The sequence below is a fragment of the Bubalus bubalis genome, chromosome 6, assembly GCF_019923935.1.
Source record: "Bubalus bubalis isolate 160015118507 breed Murrah chromosome 6, NDDB_SH_1, whole genome shotgun sequence".
Classification (NCBI taxonomy): Eukaryota; Metazoa; Chordata; class Mammalia; order Artiodactyla; family Bovidae; genus Bubalus; species Bubalus bubalis.
The window spans coordinates 10,832,106-10,850,220 of record NC_059162.1 but is presented as its reverse complement, the minus strand read 5'-3'; the positions used below and the strand labels follow the sequence as shown (position 1 = coordinate 10,850,220).

Below are 18,115 nucleotides of genomic sequence, written 5' to 3'. Positions count from 1 at the left end.
CTTCCCTAATTTTTCCTGCTCCCATCTAAGAATAGCTGAGATTTCTTAAGGAACTTAGATATGGTGTGGTCTGATAAGCATCGGAGGCTTTTTTGGATTTCCCTGGCTTCCCTGGTGGCTCAGACGGTAAAGTGTCTGCCTGCAATGCGGGAGGCCCGGGTTCGATTCCTGGGTCAGGAAGATCCCCTGGAGAAGGAAATAGCAATCCACTCCAGCACTCTTGCATGGAAAATCCCATGGATGGAGGAGCCTGATAGGCTACAGTTCATGGGGGTCGCAAAGAGTTGGACATGACTGAGCAACTTCATGACGAAGAACAGAGAAGAAAGGCTATTCCTGTCTTATGATGAGTCTAAAAAAGATTGCTAAAACTCCTCCTTCAGTTGATATTTCAATATGTAATTCTTTCCTCTATCTTCTGTATCTATTCATTCTTCCCTAATCTGCCCAAATCTTGACTCTAGATCATCTCGTTCCATTGTTCTAGTTTCTATGTCACTTACTTTACTCATCAATTCTGCTAATGCTCATGTATGCACATTCTTTATAATAGAGTGCACAAAAAACAGGGTATAAGTAAAAAGCCACCCTAGAAGACATATATAATGGAATATGAAACATACTTCACATAAAAGTTAGGTCAGCTAAGTTTAGTATTTGTATGAAGTGTTGGGACTAAAATACCTACTCTGATTCTAAGAATTCACCTAAATTCTACCTTTTATTGTCCATATAATAAATTTAAAAATGAAATGACTTGGTTTCTCACATTTTTTCAATATCCATATTTCTCATCTTAATTAATGCTAAAGTTTTTGGCTCAACAATTTTTTGATGAAAGAATGTGAAGATGTGAGAATACTTTACAGTTCAGATGATCAGAATCTTAGCTAATTGTTGATAAGAGCAGATTCTAGGGCAAAGCAGTCTATTGATTTCTCATTTTGTTTGTTACAGTTGAAATCCAAGCTTGAAAAAACAATTATTTATTCACAAATTAACTTAAACTGTCACTAAAAGGAGTGCTCTCTCTGTGAATGGATCAGTACAGCTCGTAAAATACTATGATTTCTGGTGAATCACTTTCTTAAAAACTTGCATGTTGTTATGGCAAGAAGAATGTTAAGAAATTATCAGCCCTATATTCTGAAGTGAAAGACTGCACCCAACTATCCCTGGTCAGAAGGGCTTTGAGTTCCTATATTTATGAAGTTAACTATATTCATTTGGCAGTTAAGACTTGAATTCTGGGATTGCAAAAGAAATATTGCAAAACAATGATGTGGACTTACCTTATGCACCACAAAAACCCCATTCACAAATGTTCCTAGGTCTTGCAGATAAAGATGACTGATTTTAGGAGTTGCCTTTGCCTTTTGAATTAGGCTTTTAGAGATCTCCATCTTTCGGTCAGGCTTAACATCAGACACAGATATGACATTGAACACTTCCAGGAACCCATTGCGGCCAATATAATCTGATATGGCAATGGCTTTATTGGGGATGAACTTCTCCTTCAGGGCAACATCAAAAATCTTCACTTGGAAGAACTGACTCTCAGTAGCCACTGTGGCATGAAACATCCTCTTGCCTCCTTTGACATCATATGTAAATGGTTCCGTTGCCTTCAGCACCATCACTTCTTTGGGGCCCCTCTGGAAGCCCTCCTCTCTGGAAGCTTCTTTAGGTACAGACTTCAATCTTGGTTTCTACTTAGAAGTACACACCAAAAACAGGCAGAATTAAGAAAAGGAATGCAGTTGCATTCCCTAATGAAAACCATCTATGGCTTAATGTTGAACCTCAATAAAGAACATAATCGGGTAGAGCTTGAGGAAAAAAAAAAAAACTAGACAAAGGTCACTAACATGGTATAAATAAACGAATGGAATAATGGAGAAGATTTAATTGGTGATTTCTCTCTTTTTTTTTTCCATTGCTTTATGAGTGTGGTAGGAAGAATATTTTTCTTTAAAAAGTGTTAGCTCAAAAGAAAAAGTTTTTGTTTTTTTTTTCCAAGAAAAGCTATGTAGAGTACAGAGGCAGTAGACAGTAGCAATGTTGCTGTGTAGTGATTCCTACTAGAGATAAGAATGAAAAAAATCATCTTAAATTATCCCATTAACTTATTTTAGTGCACAAATTAAGATACAAAGGCTCAGACGGTAAAGTGTCTGCCTGCAATGCGGGAGACCCGAGTTCGATTCCTGGGTCGGGAAGATCCTCTAGAGAAGGAAATGGCAATCCACTCCAGCACTCTTGCCTGGAAAATCCCATGGACGGAGGAGCCTGATAGGCTACAGTCCATGGGGTCGCAAAGAGTTGGACACGACTGAGCGACTTCATTTCAATGATGAAATAGTGATACTGTGCAGGCCTTGAGGGGCTCCTGGGCACAAGGCTTTTGTGTCCCCCATTTCTTTGACTATAGGAAGCAGCCTTCATTCAACTTCCATGACCTTCCCTGAGTTCAAACAACTGTTAATTGAAGAAGGAAGTGAATGGGAGACCAAGAAGAAAGAGTCAAGACTACCCTTGGGGCAAGGTCCTGTTTTCTCATCAAAGGATACAAACAAAAATATCTTTAATCTATTTTGCAGATACTGAATCCTCCTCCAGATGGGAGAAGTTAATTAATGATTAACAATGATATGCTGCCTACAAGCATGTAGATCCCAGACCAGCTGGACTTGAAGGTTGTTGGTGCTGACTCCTACTTAGCTCATCACCAACCCATTAGAGAAATGTCCATGAGCCTTCTTTTACTATAAAACTTGTCACTATCTTCCTCAAGTTGAGACATATGGGTTTGAGGGCATTAGCCCACTGTGTCCCCCTTTGCCTGGCAAAGCAATAAAGCTATCTTTTTCTACGTCACCCAAAATTCTGTCTCTGAGATTTGGTTCAGCACAGGTGAACAGAGAAGTTGAGTTTTCTGCATCAGTAGCACTGAGAGTAGAGAATGGCTCCAGTTAGAATCCACTGATGTCATCCCTGTTGGTGTTTAGGCACTAAGTCACATTCGACTCTTTGCAACCCAATGGACTGCAGCATCCAGGCTCCTCTGTCCTTCACTACCTCCTGGAGTTTGCTCAAATGCAGGCCTGGCGTGCTGCGATTCATGGGGTCGCAAAGAGTCGGACATGACTGAGTGACTGAACTGATGTCTACTGAGTTGGTGGTGTTATTTAACCATCTCACCCTCAGCCACCACCTTATCCTTTGCCTTCAATCTTTCCCAGCATCAGAGTCTTTTCCAATGGGTCAGTTCTTTGCACCAAGTGGTCAAAATATTGGAGCTTCTGCTTCAGCAACAGTCCTTCCAATGAATATTCAGGGTTGATTTTCTTTAGGATTGACTGGTTTGATCTTCTTCCTGTCCAAGGGACTCTGAAGATCTCTAGCACCACAATTCTTTGGCACTCAGCCTGCTTTATGATCCAACTCTCATATCTATACATGACTACTGGAAAAATTATAGCTTTGATCTTTGGCAGCAAAGTGATGTCTCTGCTTCTTAATTCAGTGTCTGGGTTTCTCATAGCTTTCCTTCCAGGGAACAAGTGTATTTCATGGTAGCAGTCACCATCCACAGTGATTTTAGAGCCCGAGAAAATAAATTCTGTCATTTCTTCTATTTTTTTCCCCTTCTATTTCCCATGAAGTGATGGGATTGGATCCCATGATCTTAGTTTTTTGAATGTTGAGTTTTAAGCCAGATTTTTCACTCTCCTCTTTCACCCTCATCAAGAGGATCTTTCCTCTTCAATTTCTGCCATTAGAGTGGTATCATCTGCACATCTGAAGTTGTTGATATCATTCCTGGCAATCTTAATTCCAGCTTGTGCTTCATCCAGCCTGGCATTTAGCATGATGCACTCTGCACAAAAGTTAATAAGCAGGGTGACAGGATACAGTCTTGTTATACTCTTTTCCCAATTTTGAACCCATTAGTTGTTTCATGTCCAGTTCTATAAAAACTGTTGCTTCTGGACCTACATACAGGTTTCTCAGGAGACAGCCAAAGTGGTATGGTATTCCCACCTCTTTAGAATTTTCCACAGTTTGTTGTGATCCACAGTCAAAATCTTTAGCATTGTCAATGAACCAGAAGTAGATATTTTTTTTGGAATTCCCTTGTTTTTTCCATGATACAAAGAATGTTGACAATTTGATCTCTGGTTCCTCTGCCTCTTTGAAACCCAGCTTCTACATCTAGAATTTCTCAGTTCATGTACAATTGAAACCTAGCTTGAAGGATTTGGAGCATAACTGTGCTAACATGTCAAGTGACTGCAATTGTATGGTAGTTTGAACATTCTTTGGCATTGCCCTTCTTTGGAATTGGGATGAAAACTGAACTTTTCCAGCCCTGTGGCCACTGCTATGTTTTCCAAATTTGCTAACATATTGAGTGCAGCACTTTAACAGCATCATCTTTTAGGATTTTAACTAGCTTAGCTGGAATTCTGTCACCTCTACTAGCTTTGTTTGTAGTATGCTTCCTAAGGCCCAGTTGACTTCATATTTCAGGATGTCTGGCTCTAGGTGAATGACCACATCATCATGGTTATCTGGGTCATTAAGATCTTTCTTGTGTAGTTCTTCTGTGTATTCTTACTACCTCTTCTTAATCTCTTCTGCTTCTGTTAGGTCCTTATCCTTCCTATCCTTTATTGTGCCCATTCTTGCATGAAATATTTCCTTGATATCTTGAATTTTCTTGAGGAGATCTCTAGTCTCTCCCATTCCATTGTTTTCCACTATTTCTCTGCATTGTTCATTTTAAAAGGCCTTCTTATCTCTCCTTGCTATTCTCCAGAACTCTTCAACCAGTTGGGTATATCTTTCCCTTTCTCCCTTGCCCTTCACTTCTCTTCTTCCCTCAGCTAGTTGTAAAGCCTCCTCAGACAACCACTTTGCTTTCTTGCATTTCTTTTTCTTTGGAATGATTTTGAACACTGCCTCCTATACACCCCAGTAGATGTGACAATTTAAAGACCAAAATTATACAGTCCTTCTTCAGGAAAGCAGTGTTATGTTGAGAAAGTATTAATAAGACAGTCACTGGAAAAATCTCATGAATTTTCTGGATGTGGAAATGTCCTCGATAAAGGACATTTCGAAGAGTAACAAAATCAGCCACCCCAAAATATGTTTCCTTGGTACAAGATTATCTTAAACTGATTATTTTTACAAAACACCTATAAAACCAGAAAGGAAGATGCCTTTTTGTAAGGGAAATTTGTATTTATAAATTAAATTTCCATTTCTAAGCGTGTCTTTTTCTATGTACCAGGAAGAGAAGCAGGACTCTAAACCTTGGGAGAATATTATCACTGGACTAGAAACTGACTTAAACCTGCATAACAAACATCACCCTTGTTTACCCTGATTTTCCTGGTAACTTTCTTATAACTGACCTCCCACACTTTTCTTTCTACTGTCTTTCACTAAAGATGGTATTTTAAGTTGGTGGCTTAGGCCACCTCAGGGAGTTACTTATTTTTCCTGGGTATTTTCTATGTGTAGATGAGATACACATGTTAGGGAACTTCTGCTTTTTTTTTTTTTTTTTCTTCTTGTTAATCTCGGTTTTAACAAAGATACCACTCTAATGGCAGAAAGTGAAAAGGAACTAAAGAACGCCTTGATGAATATGAAAGAGATTTGAAAAGCCAGCTTAAAACTAAATATTAAAAAAAAAAAAAAAAAAAAAAACTAAGATCATGGCATCTGGCTCCGTTACTTCATGGCAAATAGAAGGGGTAAAGGAGGAAGCAGTGACAGATTTCCTCTTCTTGGATTCTAAAATCACTGCGGTTGGTGACTGCAGCCATGAAATCAGATGATGATTGCTTCTTGGCAGAAAGCAATGACAAACCTAGACAGTGTGTTGAACAGCAGAGACATCACTCTGCTGACAAAGTTCCATACAAGATTATGGTCTTCCCAATGGTCACATATGGTTGTGAGAGCTGGATCGTAAAGAAAGCAGAGCACCAAAGAATTGATACCTTTGACCTGTGGTGCTGGAGAAGACTCTTGAGAGTCCCTTGGACAGCAAGGAGATCAAAGCAGTCAATCTTAAAGGAAATCAACCCTGAACACTCATTGGAAGGACTGATGCTGAAGCTGAACCTCCAGTATTTTGGTCACCTGATGTGAATAGCCAACTCACTGGAAAAGTCCCTGATGCTGGGAAAGACTGAGGGCAGAATGAGAAGAGGACAACAGAAGATGAGATGGCTGGACAGCTGGATGGCATCACTGATTCAATGGACAAAAACTTGGGCAAACTTCCAGGAGGTGGTGAGGGACAGGAAGGCCTGACATATTGCAATCCATGGGGTCACAAAGATTCAGACACGACTGAGCAACTGAACAACAACAATCTTCGTTTTAAAAAAGGGATCTCAGCTAAGACCTCAGAAGGGCAGAGGGCAAATTGTTTTTCCTCCTTTACACACTCCTGGTAGAATAATGGCAGGACCCTAAGAAGAAGAATGTCAAAAGAGAAGTCAGGTGCCAGGGGCTTTTCTATGACCTCCTATCTACCCAGTGGTTGCACCATTTCTGAGTTTTAGGAGAGCAGTTTGAATTGGAAGGGAGTCCACTGATGTGTAAGAGGAGGTATGAAGGCAAAGGTGGGCTATGAGAACCCTAGGGACTGGTTCATGGAGACAAGACAGCTGCCTCCACAGACCAGCAGTGCTCCTTGTGGTCTGACCTGTACAATCACACAAGCCATGACCTGTGGGTCATGGGGCTCAACTCTGATAACATTTTCATCACTGTGGCCAATTCTCCCCATATCCAAATGCTCATTCCCAGGACAAGTTAACCAGTAACAACAAATTTCTTACTGGTAATATGAGCAGCATCTTGAGAAGAAGTACACAGGACTTAAGAAAAAAATTATATTGTATACACAGGGCCATGACAGTAGACATGATGGACACAAGTTCTTATTATGTTCATTGTATGTATGTGGAATACTGAAATAGCCTAAAGTCAAATAGCAAAAAATTATTGTTTAATTTATAAAATAATCATGTAATTACTCTTTTATGTTAAAATAATAATTTAAATCTACATTTCTTGAATAGCATTTCAAGATGAAAGAAAAAGAATGAATTATAGAAAAATATGTGTAATGTGATCATCCTGAAACAAACTGATATTCTTTTTATATACATAACAAAAGATACAATCAGAAAGTCTATTTACCAAAAGAGAGCATTTGATAGAGGGGAGATTTCAGACAGTTAACACTAATTATCTTTGTCCATGTATCTCTATTTCCTAAATTTCTGCATCCTAATATGGATGATATTATTTCCAAAAGAAAAAAGAAAAAGACAATAGTGCTGTGTTTCTATATTTCTCTACCCTATCGCACCCTAAATTCCCTCTTTCATAGTGAGAAAACTATAAGGAAACTTTCTGTCTTTCATAGTATTGAAGGAAACACAAAAATAAAATTAAACAAATTATTAATTATACCCACTACTGAAGAGGAATGATTTAGGTGCACACTAGGCCATAGATTATCCTAAAGCAAAGCACAGCATAGTGAGAGTCAGAATTTGAATGCCAGTAGGATTTCAAAGTACACACTCAGTAACAACATGTGTGACCTAATTAATAAAGACTTGGATACTGTAAAGGATTAGTGAGAAGTTCTTTTATATTTCTATTGGTCCCTGTCATTATATTGTAGGAAGAGGGAAATACTGAAAATGAGAATCTGGTACCTTAGTTGAGGAACTGCTGGATGTGGTTGGTGGCAGCTTCTGAGGAGTCTGGAGGCAATTCTCAATTGGGATTGTGCTGCATGTTGGAATTCCCAGAACCTGACTCTGCTCCAGGGATAGTTTCATCCTGGGGTCAGCAGTTCTAGTGGTTATGTCTTCTATTTTTCCAATTGAAAGATGTGCATTTTCTTCTTTCTGGTTAATGATTTTCAATATCATATGAACAATAACATTTCTCTCTTACCCTCCATCTTTCTCTGTATCTGTCTTTCTCTCTCACAGACACACCACAGTATCCACACTCTGCCAATTTTCTCTGGAATAACAAATTTCTCTGGAATAAGAGCACATCTTCTGACACTCCCAACACCTCCCCAGCTTGGCCCCCCACTAGGATTGCAAACTTCTCTCTGCAGATGTTAAAACTCAGGTAATTGCAATGTCATTGGTCTGTTTTGGAATTCTGGCTCTACCTCTGTTGCAACTTTACTAAGACAACACTTGAAATTCTATCAGGTTAGAATGGTCTCAGAACAACATAGGCTGCATTCATGAACATTTTTACTGATTAAGTCTTTCACTGCCTCATGTATTTACCAAATAAGCAAAATGGTTTCTATCCTCTGCTCTTCAAATCTAGAAAACCCAGGTCTCCATTCATTTCAATGCTTTGTTTGTCAACATACCAGAGATATTACCTCAAATTCATAAACCCGTAGGAGGGATTCTGTTGTCTGCCTAGTCTCTATCAGGCAACCAAATCTTTCATCGCTATGAACAATGCACAAATCCATTTGCAATTTCACCCAGGGTACAGACCCATACATATACAATTTTAGTACTTGAATTTTTACAATTGTTTAAGCCAGGGCAGGAAGTGTCTATGAAATAATGTATCTTGACTATTTCTGGTTTTACTCATGAAAGACTATTTCTAACATTCTACAGTATAGAGGGCTTCACCAGTGCCTCAGCGGTAAAGAATCTGCCTGAAATGCAGGAGTTGCAGGAGACACAGGTTCTATCCCTGGGTCAGGAAGATCCCCTGAAGGAGGGCATGGCAACCCACTCCAGTACTCTTGCCTGGAGAATCCCATGGACAGAGGAGCCCGGCAGGCTATAGTCCATGGGGTCGCAAAGCGTCGGACACGAGTGAAGCGACTTAATACGCACAGTGTAGAATTGCCACAGTTCTTACCACTTCGAGCATCCATTTAACCAGTTCATAAAGTACCAGTTGCTGATAAAACTTTAGATGAGGGACCTGATTAAAATGACTGTCTCTGACATGTAGCTTCTTGATTAGGATACTCTCTCACCTCCCTTGTCACCTCATTTCTCATTAGAAGGCTTGAGAGCCTAGGATACGAAAACAAATCTGAGACATAACATTATCTGATATAAATTTTTAGAGGTAAATTTCAGATACTGAAGCAGTCTATGCTCGGACTTTGGGAGCAATATATGCCGTTAAATGCTCACGTTTTAGAATTCAGTTAAGCTAGATTTGAATCCTGGAGAAGGCAATGGCAACCCACTCCAGTACTCTTGCCTGGAAAATCCCATGGATGGAGGAGCCTGGTAGGCTGCAGTCCATGGGGTCGCTAAGAGTCAGGCACGACTGAGCGACTTCACTTTCACTTTTCACTTTCATGCATTGGAGAAGGAAATGGCAACCAACTCCAGTGTTCTTGCCTGGAGAATCCCAGGGACAGAGGAGCCTAGTGGGCTGCCGTCTATGGGGTCGCACAAAGTCAGACACGACTCAAGCGACTTAGCAGCAGCAGCAGCAGCAGATTTGAATCCTGGCTCTGATGTTTATTTTCTGCATGACTTAGGAGAAGATTTTTAACCCTAGGAACTTTAGCATTTTCATATGTCAAGTGGGATTAACAATAGCATCCTCAGGAGGTGTTATAAAGAATACTGAGATAATGTACACAAAGAACCCATATCTTAAAAGTCTAGCACCATTAAGTGTATTTCATACATAGAAATATCACTGCATTATTATTTTACAGTAGACACAGGGGTTTCTTATTTCTGCTCTGATCCACAGATGTTTCATGCTTAATTCTGGTCTTCTCGATGGAAATCCCAGATAGAGGTGGTATTGGAAGGACTTTATTAAAGAAACTTTTCTATTCACCTCTGCTGCTACTGCTAAGTCATGTCCAGGCAAGAGTACTGGAGTGGGGTGCCATTGCCTTCTCCGCTATTCACTTCTACTACTAATTTAATCACATTGACAAGAGCATCATGATTGATTTTCACAATCAGTTAAACAAAAACTTCCATCATAGAAGCAGGATTTAGATCCCTAAAATACACTATTTGGGTGGATAGTATTTAAAAATAGTAATGGATTTTTTTTTTTTCCCCTTGGCTTATATCCTTCACAACTCCACCTGGTTCTTAAATCATGCCAATATGTGGTATTTGCTTTCAGGGAGACACAGCAGTAGTAATCCAAGAAAATATTGGTCTGCTTCTGTCTCTGAATCCCAAACATAGCCTATATCACAGAAAAAAAGTAGTTGGGAGACCCCATGATGAAGGAGCAAGGCTTTCCTGTTCTTTCCCAGCAGAATGGCCAGATCCTTTTTTTTTCTTTTTTCATGCCTCCTATTGAAGTGGCTGGGCCCCAAAGGAGAAATGATTGCAAGGTGTTTTTAGGTGTATGAGGCCAAGGGGATAGATGGGCCTCTCTGGGATTCCTATGCTCCCGGGAATTTGGGGGGCAGCAGAATGATTCATATGAAAGTAGAAATGACTATTTCACAAATTTAGGTGGGTGGGACCTTAGAAAGTGTCAATTCTAAGCCTGTATGCATAGAAAAGCAGAGTTGACTTGTGGTGTACATGCATGTCATCGTCACAGCAGACTGACAGTGGGTCTGAGGTTTCAATGACTAGACCAAGGCCATCTGGACCTAGAGGCAAACAGGCACAGATTACTAGCTCTATCCCATAAATAAAGCAAAGAGAGACTACATGAGGCATTACTAATTATCAGAGTTAACAGTAATAAAAACAATAACAAGATAAAACTTGAACAACTATGTCAAAAGACATGTCTTCAACTGCTATGCTTATAGAGGGCTTCAGCCTGGGCAGCCTGGAACTTGGGTGACAAACTAGTTTCGTGATTTAAATGCTGCTTTGGCCTATTCCTCCAGTCACTTGGTTATTTGCTGCAGGAATAGGTGTTGTACCCCAGTGTGATGGTAACCACAGGGTCATATCAGGACAGAATAAAGGCAGGCGAGGATAGAAGTTGATGCACATGTGTGTGCGCACTCACTTTTCCATCCTGATCTGGTCTTATCCTGGGAATAGGGCACTTTGAATGAAAAACGCTGCCTGCCATATCAGTAAACTGAGGATGTTGTGGCCATCAAGCCATCACATTACAGCTGCCCACACTGTAAGCCCTGAGGAACTCAGGATAGAAGCAAAATGCCCTCCAGCAAGCAGTCAACTGCTTCAGCCAATCCTGACGGTGCCCCCTCAGGAGACTCAGGGTAAGGAAGCACAAGATACTGGCCCCAGATAGCTGAACTTTGTAGCAAAGGGATTATTTCAGAAAGCCCAGACCCTTGCATCTTTCTGTATATAAAAATGTGTTAAATTTCTTAACTTGAGACATCAGGTTCTCTTTACAAACAGTAACATTTTGATGTTCTGACTGCCTGGTCTTCGTTACAAGATTCCTGTATAACCTGCCTCCCTGCCCTTGCTTCTTCGGAGAAGCTCTCTCAGAGCTATCTGAGAATCTGTGCCCTCATCTTAAGTCCTCATATTTGTCTGCTGAATAAAACAACTCTTAACTTTTAGATTGTGCGTTTTTTCAGTTGACAGACACCTTATAATTTATATTATAGTCCAGTAACAAATAAAAATGTACATTTATTATAGTTTCAGTAAGTGCTAAAAAAGAGAAAGTAAACTGACCTTTGAAAGCAAACAAGAGGAATACCTAATATATTCTGAGAGTGGGCAGGTATCAGCAGGGACTTGCCCTAGGAAGAGATTAAAGTTTGCAACTCAAGACAAGTGATTTCAAACATGGAAAGTGTCAATGTCAAAACATCTGACCTGAGAAGGAGCACCAGACTTTGAAAATAAACCCTGCCATGTGGTCAGTGAGCAAATGGGAAGAGGGCCAAAGGAAAGTGGAATGTATGAAGTAAAGACACGCTCATTTTGACTTGTTTAGTCATCTTTCCTTCCTCTTTCTATTCAATACAAGAGAGTAAACCTCTCAAAATTGGAGGTTTCATGAACTCATGCTTTGGTAAATAACCAAATTAACAAGTAGTTAGAATAGAGTGGGATCACAGACTAAACACTGATAAATGAAGGAGAGATTATAATAAATGAATAAATGGGAAATTCAATGATGATAATTCTTCTACTTACGTCGTAAGAAGTACAAGGAATGGAATAAAAAAGCCAGTACCTTGATTGAGAAATTGCTGAATACTCTTGGTAGAACAATTGGAGTGCTCTGGCCACTGCTCACAGTTGGGCTCAAGCTGCTTGCTGAAGTTCCTGGAAGCTGACTCTGGTTATAAGATATCATCTTCCTCTTTACGTCCTTAGGTTTGGTGGCTGTGTCACTTTTTTTCTGGATAAAAATAGATTTTTTTCTTAGTTCTTGAAAATGATTTTCAAAAATCACACAGAATACAGCATCTTTTGTCATTTTAAATGTTCAATCTGAACTTTTCAATTTTTTCTGGACTAATAGCACATATTCAGATACCTGTATTACTTACTCATCCTTTACCTACCTCAACTATGATTACAAATTTCACTCTCCAAATACTAAAAGCTCAGACAAAATTTCATTGGTTTGGGGATGGAATCTGGATCCTACATCTGATGCAAACAAGCCAAAGCAAGTAGATAACCTTCACTGGCTATAAGGGAAGCAAATCTCAGCTCAAAGTTGGCTGCACTTAAGGATGTCTGTTAACTATGACTTTTTTATCAAGAAAAGACACAAGTGGGTTTCTAATATCTATTCTATAGGCTTCTACAAACCTACTGATCTTCTGAGGAAGATTACTAGGAGAAATATGGACTCTTGTGACTAATAAGAACAATGACAACAACCACAACAAAACCACAAATTTAAAGTCCCCTTATCTAGGAGTTCTGTCTTCAAGTGGAATGTGTGGGGTGGTGGTGAAGACATAGACTGAGTTAGAGGGCAACTTGGGTCTTGGGTAAGAAACTGTGTTAGAGATTGTGGTTTAAATCTTGCCCTTGCCTACCTTTGACACTTATCTTGGGGGAATCTTTTCCTTCCCACTCATCTCAGACACATGCTCCATAGTTCCAGGTTTCATGTAATCCAGAGCAAAATAAAAAGCAGGTTGGGCTAGAGGTTGATGCCTATAGCTGTGGACTCACTTTCCCACCCCTGTCTTGTATTCCTTTTTGATAGAGTACCTATACTCCAAGAACATTGTCCAGAAGAGAAGAAAAACAAATTTATTACAGTTGTGATACATACTATAAAGGAATAGTAAAGGATTCTGTAACGGCAATAAAAAATGAGACTATCTATAAGTTTTGGGGAGGGTTGTCTCAGTGAGGACATGCTGAAGAAGGAATTCAGGCTGGTACCTGATGGTTGAATTAATTTAGCCATTAAAGCAACATGAATCATGAATGCAAATCAAGGAATTAGCCTGTGTGCAAATACCTGACATGGGAAGGAGCATAGAATGCTGAGAACTAATCTAGAGGTGTAGTTAAGAGAAAAGAGGTGAAAGGAAACAGAAATGTTGGGGATAAACATATCCTTATATTCCTGTCTAATTGCCTGGCCACCTCCATAGGCCCGTCACATTTGTAAGGTCAGCAATTATTCATAAATGTAAAAATGTCCAAAAGTCCAAGGACTTAGAATACACTGAGGCCTCAACATTTTTTAAATTCATTTATTTAATTGGCCTCAATATTTTATTTGATAAGTTTTTGGGTGATTTGATTGCATAAAGAAGTTTGTATCTAGGAAAGGAATACTGAGAGATTCTTTCGGGGTCATGAGTATTCTTATAATATGTTGTAGGGAGGGACACATATTAGGAACAGGAAAATGGTACCTTGGTTGAGGAACTGCTGGATGGCTTTGATGGAGGCATTTGAGGAGTCTGGAGAAGGCCCTTAATTGACTCGACGCTCATTACTGACGATCCTGGAAGCTGACTCTGCTCCTCGGTTAGCTTCATCCTCTTAGATTCATTAGTTTTGGTGGTTTTCTTTTTCTGAAAGTAGGATTTCCCCTGCCTGGTTAGTAGTTTTCAATGAGAAATGAAATACATCTTCACTACTGAGAAAATCAACTTTTTTATCACTAGATTCTAGTTATATTCATTCTAGTTAATCTCATTCTCTGTTGCCCATTTCTTCTCCTGCCCTCAATCTTTCCCAGCATCAGGGTCTTTTCCAGAGTCAGCTCTTTTCATCAGGTAGCCAAAGTACTGGAGCTTCAGCTTTAGCGTCAGTCCTTCCAATTAATTTTGAGGGTTGACTTCATTTAAGATTGACTAGTTTGACTTCTTTGCTGTCCAAGGGACTCTCAAAAGTCTTCTTCGGCACCACAATTTCAAAGCATCAGTTCTTCAGCACTCAGACATCTTTGTGGTCCAACTCTCACATCTGTAGATGACTACTGGAAAAACCATAGGTTTGACTATAAGGACCTTTGTCGGCAAAGTGATGTCTTGGCTTTTTAGTAGGCTATCTAGGTTTGTCATAGCTTTTCTTCCAAGGAGCAAGCATCTTTTAATTTCATGGTTGTGGTCACCATCCACAGTGACTTTGGCGCCCAAGAAAATAAAGTCTGCCACTGTTTCCACTTTTTCCCCATTTATTTGCCATGACGTGATGGGACAGGATGCCATGATCTTCATTTTCTGAATGTTGAGCTTTAAGCCAACTTTTTCACTCTCCTCTTTCACTTTCATCAAGAGGCTCCTTAGTTCCTCTTCACTTTCTGCCATAAGGGTGATGTCATCTGCATATCTGAAGTTATTTGTTTCTCCTGGCAATCTAGATTCCAGCTTGTGCTTCATCCAACCGGCATTCCACATGATTTACTTTGCATATAAGTTAAATAAGCAGGATGACAACATACAGCCTGTGGTTCTCCTTTCCCAAATTTGAACCAGCCCCTTGTTCCATGTCCAGTTCTAACTATTGCTTCTTTTCCTGCATACAGCTTTCTCAGGAGGCAGGTAATGTGGTCTGGTATTCCCATCTCACTAAGAATATTCCACAGTTTGTTATGATTCACACAGTCAAAGTTGGGGAGGGCTGGCAGTGACAGAGAGGGATGGCATGCATGTACAGCAAGGGCTGTGGGACAAGGACTTCCCAGGTGGCACAGTGGAAAGAATCTGCTTGCCAATCCAGGAGATGCAGAAGACACGGTTTCAACTGCTGGGTCAAGAAAATCCCCTGGAGAAGGAAATGGCAAGCCAGTATTCTTGCCTGAAGAACCCCATGTACTAAGAAGCCTAGTGGGCTACAGCCCATAGGGCCACAAAGAGTCGGACACGACTGAGTGACTGAGCATGCACACGGTCAAAGGGTTTAGCATAGTCAATGAAGCAGAGTTCAAAGTTTAAAGTGTTAATCACTCATGTCCAACTCTTGTTGACCCCATGGACTGTAGCCCACCAGGCTCCTTTGTCCATGCGATTCTCCGGGCAAGAATACAGAAGTGGTTTGCCACTCTCTTCTCCAGAGGATCGTCCCAACTCAGGAATCAAACTCAGGTCTCCTGCATTACAGGCAGATTCTTTACTATCTGAGATGTTTCTTTTTATTAGAATTCTCTTGCTTTTTCTATGATCCAGTAGTATTTGGCAATTTGATCTTTGGTTCCTCTGAATTTTCTTTTTTTTTTTTTTAATTTTTTTTAATTTTATTTTATTTTTAAACTTTACATAATTGTATTAGTTTTGCCAAGTATCAAAATGAATCTGGAAGTTCTTGGTTCAGATACTGCTGAAGCCTAGCTTGAAGGATTTTGAGCATAATCTTGGAAGCATGTGAAGTGAGTGCAATTGTACAGTAATTTGAACATTCTTTGGCATTACCTTTATTTCAGATTGGAATGAAAACTGACCTTTTCCAGTCCTTTGGCCACTGCAGAATTTTCCAAATTTGCTGGCCTAATGAGTGCTGCACTTTAACAGCATTATCTTTAAGGATTTGAAATAACTCAGCTGGAATTCCATCACTTCCTAGCTTTGGTCATAATAAGGCTTCCTAAGCCCACTTTACTTCACACTCCAGGATGTCTCACTCTAGGTGAGAGTTATCTGATTATCTGATTAAAGTAGGCTTTGGCAAACTTTGGTAAACTGTTTTCCTAATACGATTGCTGTTTTAATATACTTCTAGAAGAGGAGTAATGATTCCATATTTCCATCAATCAGAATTATATTATATAAGTTAAAGTGCACAGTAGTTCAGAAACATAATGGGTAGTAAGTACCTATAAATTTACTGACTCTGAAACTCATTTTCACTTTGCCCCCGGTTCCCCTTTTCTCTGATTCTTCTATTTACATTGAGAAATGAATAAAGAACTAAGAGCTCATAAAAAAAGCCATAGTAAAAACGCCTTCTGTGGGACCTCAGCCATCCTACCTTCACAGGTGTATCCTTGACTGATTTGGATCCCAAAGCTTCATTTGCGGTGGATGTGGATTGCCCAAGACTGGATGTATCCTGGTTTTGTGCTGGAGTTGCTCCTTTTGCCTTGCTTTTCTTTAAAACTGATGTCATAAAAGAGAACATGGTAAATCCAAAGGAGCTGGTCGAGATACATGAAGCAGCTTCAACAGTGTTTCCTCTCAGTTCCTGCTGGTGGATCTGGGTATGGCTGTATCTACCTCTACTGCATTTAGCCTCATTTGGCCAAAGGTGGCCAAAAGTAGCAACATAGATACAGATTCTGTCTCGAACATCCTCAGTGGTTTCCCTTCTTGTCCCCTGTACAACAAGCATATTCATCCTATCCTCTGGACTCATCTATCTCAGTCAAATCCTTTTACAACTCTCATATTCTTTATCTTCCTCTTAATAAACTAAAATTTCATGATGCTAGTCATGGGTCAACACCTATAGAAGATCTATTTGAATTACTGAAACCAAAGAAGGAAAATGTAGTCTAACTTGTGATGGGACAAAATGGTGATACTGGATTCCACTTTTTCAAATATGTTTTCTAATCCAGTGGTTTTATAAGAGGTGAGTTCTTCACATCTCTGAGAGGTAGGTTTTTGCTTAAGTACTGTTTCATATTTATTTCTAGAAAGTATAAAAATGATGAAGTAAATGTGATGATAGAGCATGCACATTAACTGATTTAAATACTTCAAAAACCTACATGCTCTAATTTTGTTTCTTCATTGTCTAAACTTTCTAATGCATGGAAGCCTCAGACTTTCTCATCAACTCTTAGTATTTTCTTTGCCACACCCCCAAAATACACCCTCTAAAACACATCAGATCTCTTTGTAGGAAACACATCCTCTAAGTTGTTAATTTTTGGCATCTAAAATGCTACCATTGTCATGGCTGCTGAGTCTCAAGTTGGGAAAGAGAGGTCTAAACTTTGACCAATTCAAGGTCAAAGTTGAGGTCCGTGAGAGAGAGTGAGAAATAAGGGTTCTTCCAGTTACCTTTTAACTTCTCCTTTCTAAGAACTTTGGCAAGGTCTTTAATTTCATCTATTTCTTTGACCAACTCTATTAGCTTGTCAACACAGTCAGGCCCTCGGAACTTCAATTCCATCAAGTCAGCAATTTTAACTCTGTCGTATTCATCTTGCATTTTTCTAGTCAGTTTTAAATCGTGGGCCAGTAAAGACTTAATCATGTTAAAACATTTGTCATTGATGTGCTGAAATCCTTTTAGCAGGACAATTTTCTTGTAGTCGTTCCCCATCTCTCAAATTAGGGATGTGCCTACAAGAGAAAAATAACATATAGTGTTACACCTTTATATAGACCACAAACTGGAGTGGAGGGATGGTTTCAGGATGATCTGAACACATTAAATTTATTGTGTACTTTGTTTCTATTATTATGCTGTGATATATAATGAAATAATTATATAACTCACCATAATGCAGAATCAGTGGGAGACCTGAGCTTGTTTTCCTGCAACTAACTGGGGATTCCCAGGTGGTGCTAGTGGTAAAGAACTTGCCTACAAATGCAGGAGACATAAGAGATATGGGTTCAGTCTCTGGGTTAGGAAGATCCCCTAGAGGATGGCATGGCAACCCACTCCAGTGTTCTTGCCTGGAGAATCCCATGGGCAGA

At 39.6% G+C, this 18,115-nt stretch overlaps 1 protein-coding gene across 4 annotated transcripts in view; it reads right to left on the bottom strand.

The window, feature by feature from the left end:
- The window catches only part of LOC102412377 (gamma-interferon-inducible protein 16), a 112,474-nt gene that overhangs the window by 7,796 nt on the left and 86,563 nt on the right, over positions 1-18,115 (bottom strand). For 2 of the 4 annotated variants that reach the window (XM_044944160.2, XM_006060338.4), the window contains exons 2-7: positions 17,471-17,755; positions 16,434-16,561; positions 13,877-14,038; positions 12,220-12,387; positions 7,758-7,952; positions 1,293-1,709 (exon numbers count right to left, since the gene is read on the bottom strand). In XM_044944160.2, the coding sequence (XP_044800095.1) occupies positions 1,293-1,709; positions 7,758-7,952; positions 12,220-12,387; positions 13,877-14,038; positions 16,434-16,561; positions 17,471-17,735 (1,335 nt within the window). In that variant the 5' untranslated portion in view covers positions 17,736-17,755. Of the gene's footprint in view, positions 1-1,292; positions 1,710-7,757; positions 7,953-12,219; positions 12,388-13,876; positions 14,039-16,433; positions 16,562-17,470; positions 17,758-18,115 lie in introns of all 4 variants that reach the window. The other 2 variants (XM_045165989.1, XM_025287558.3) reach the window with 2 other exon arrangements.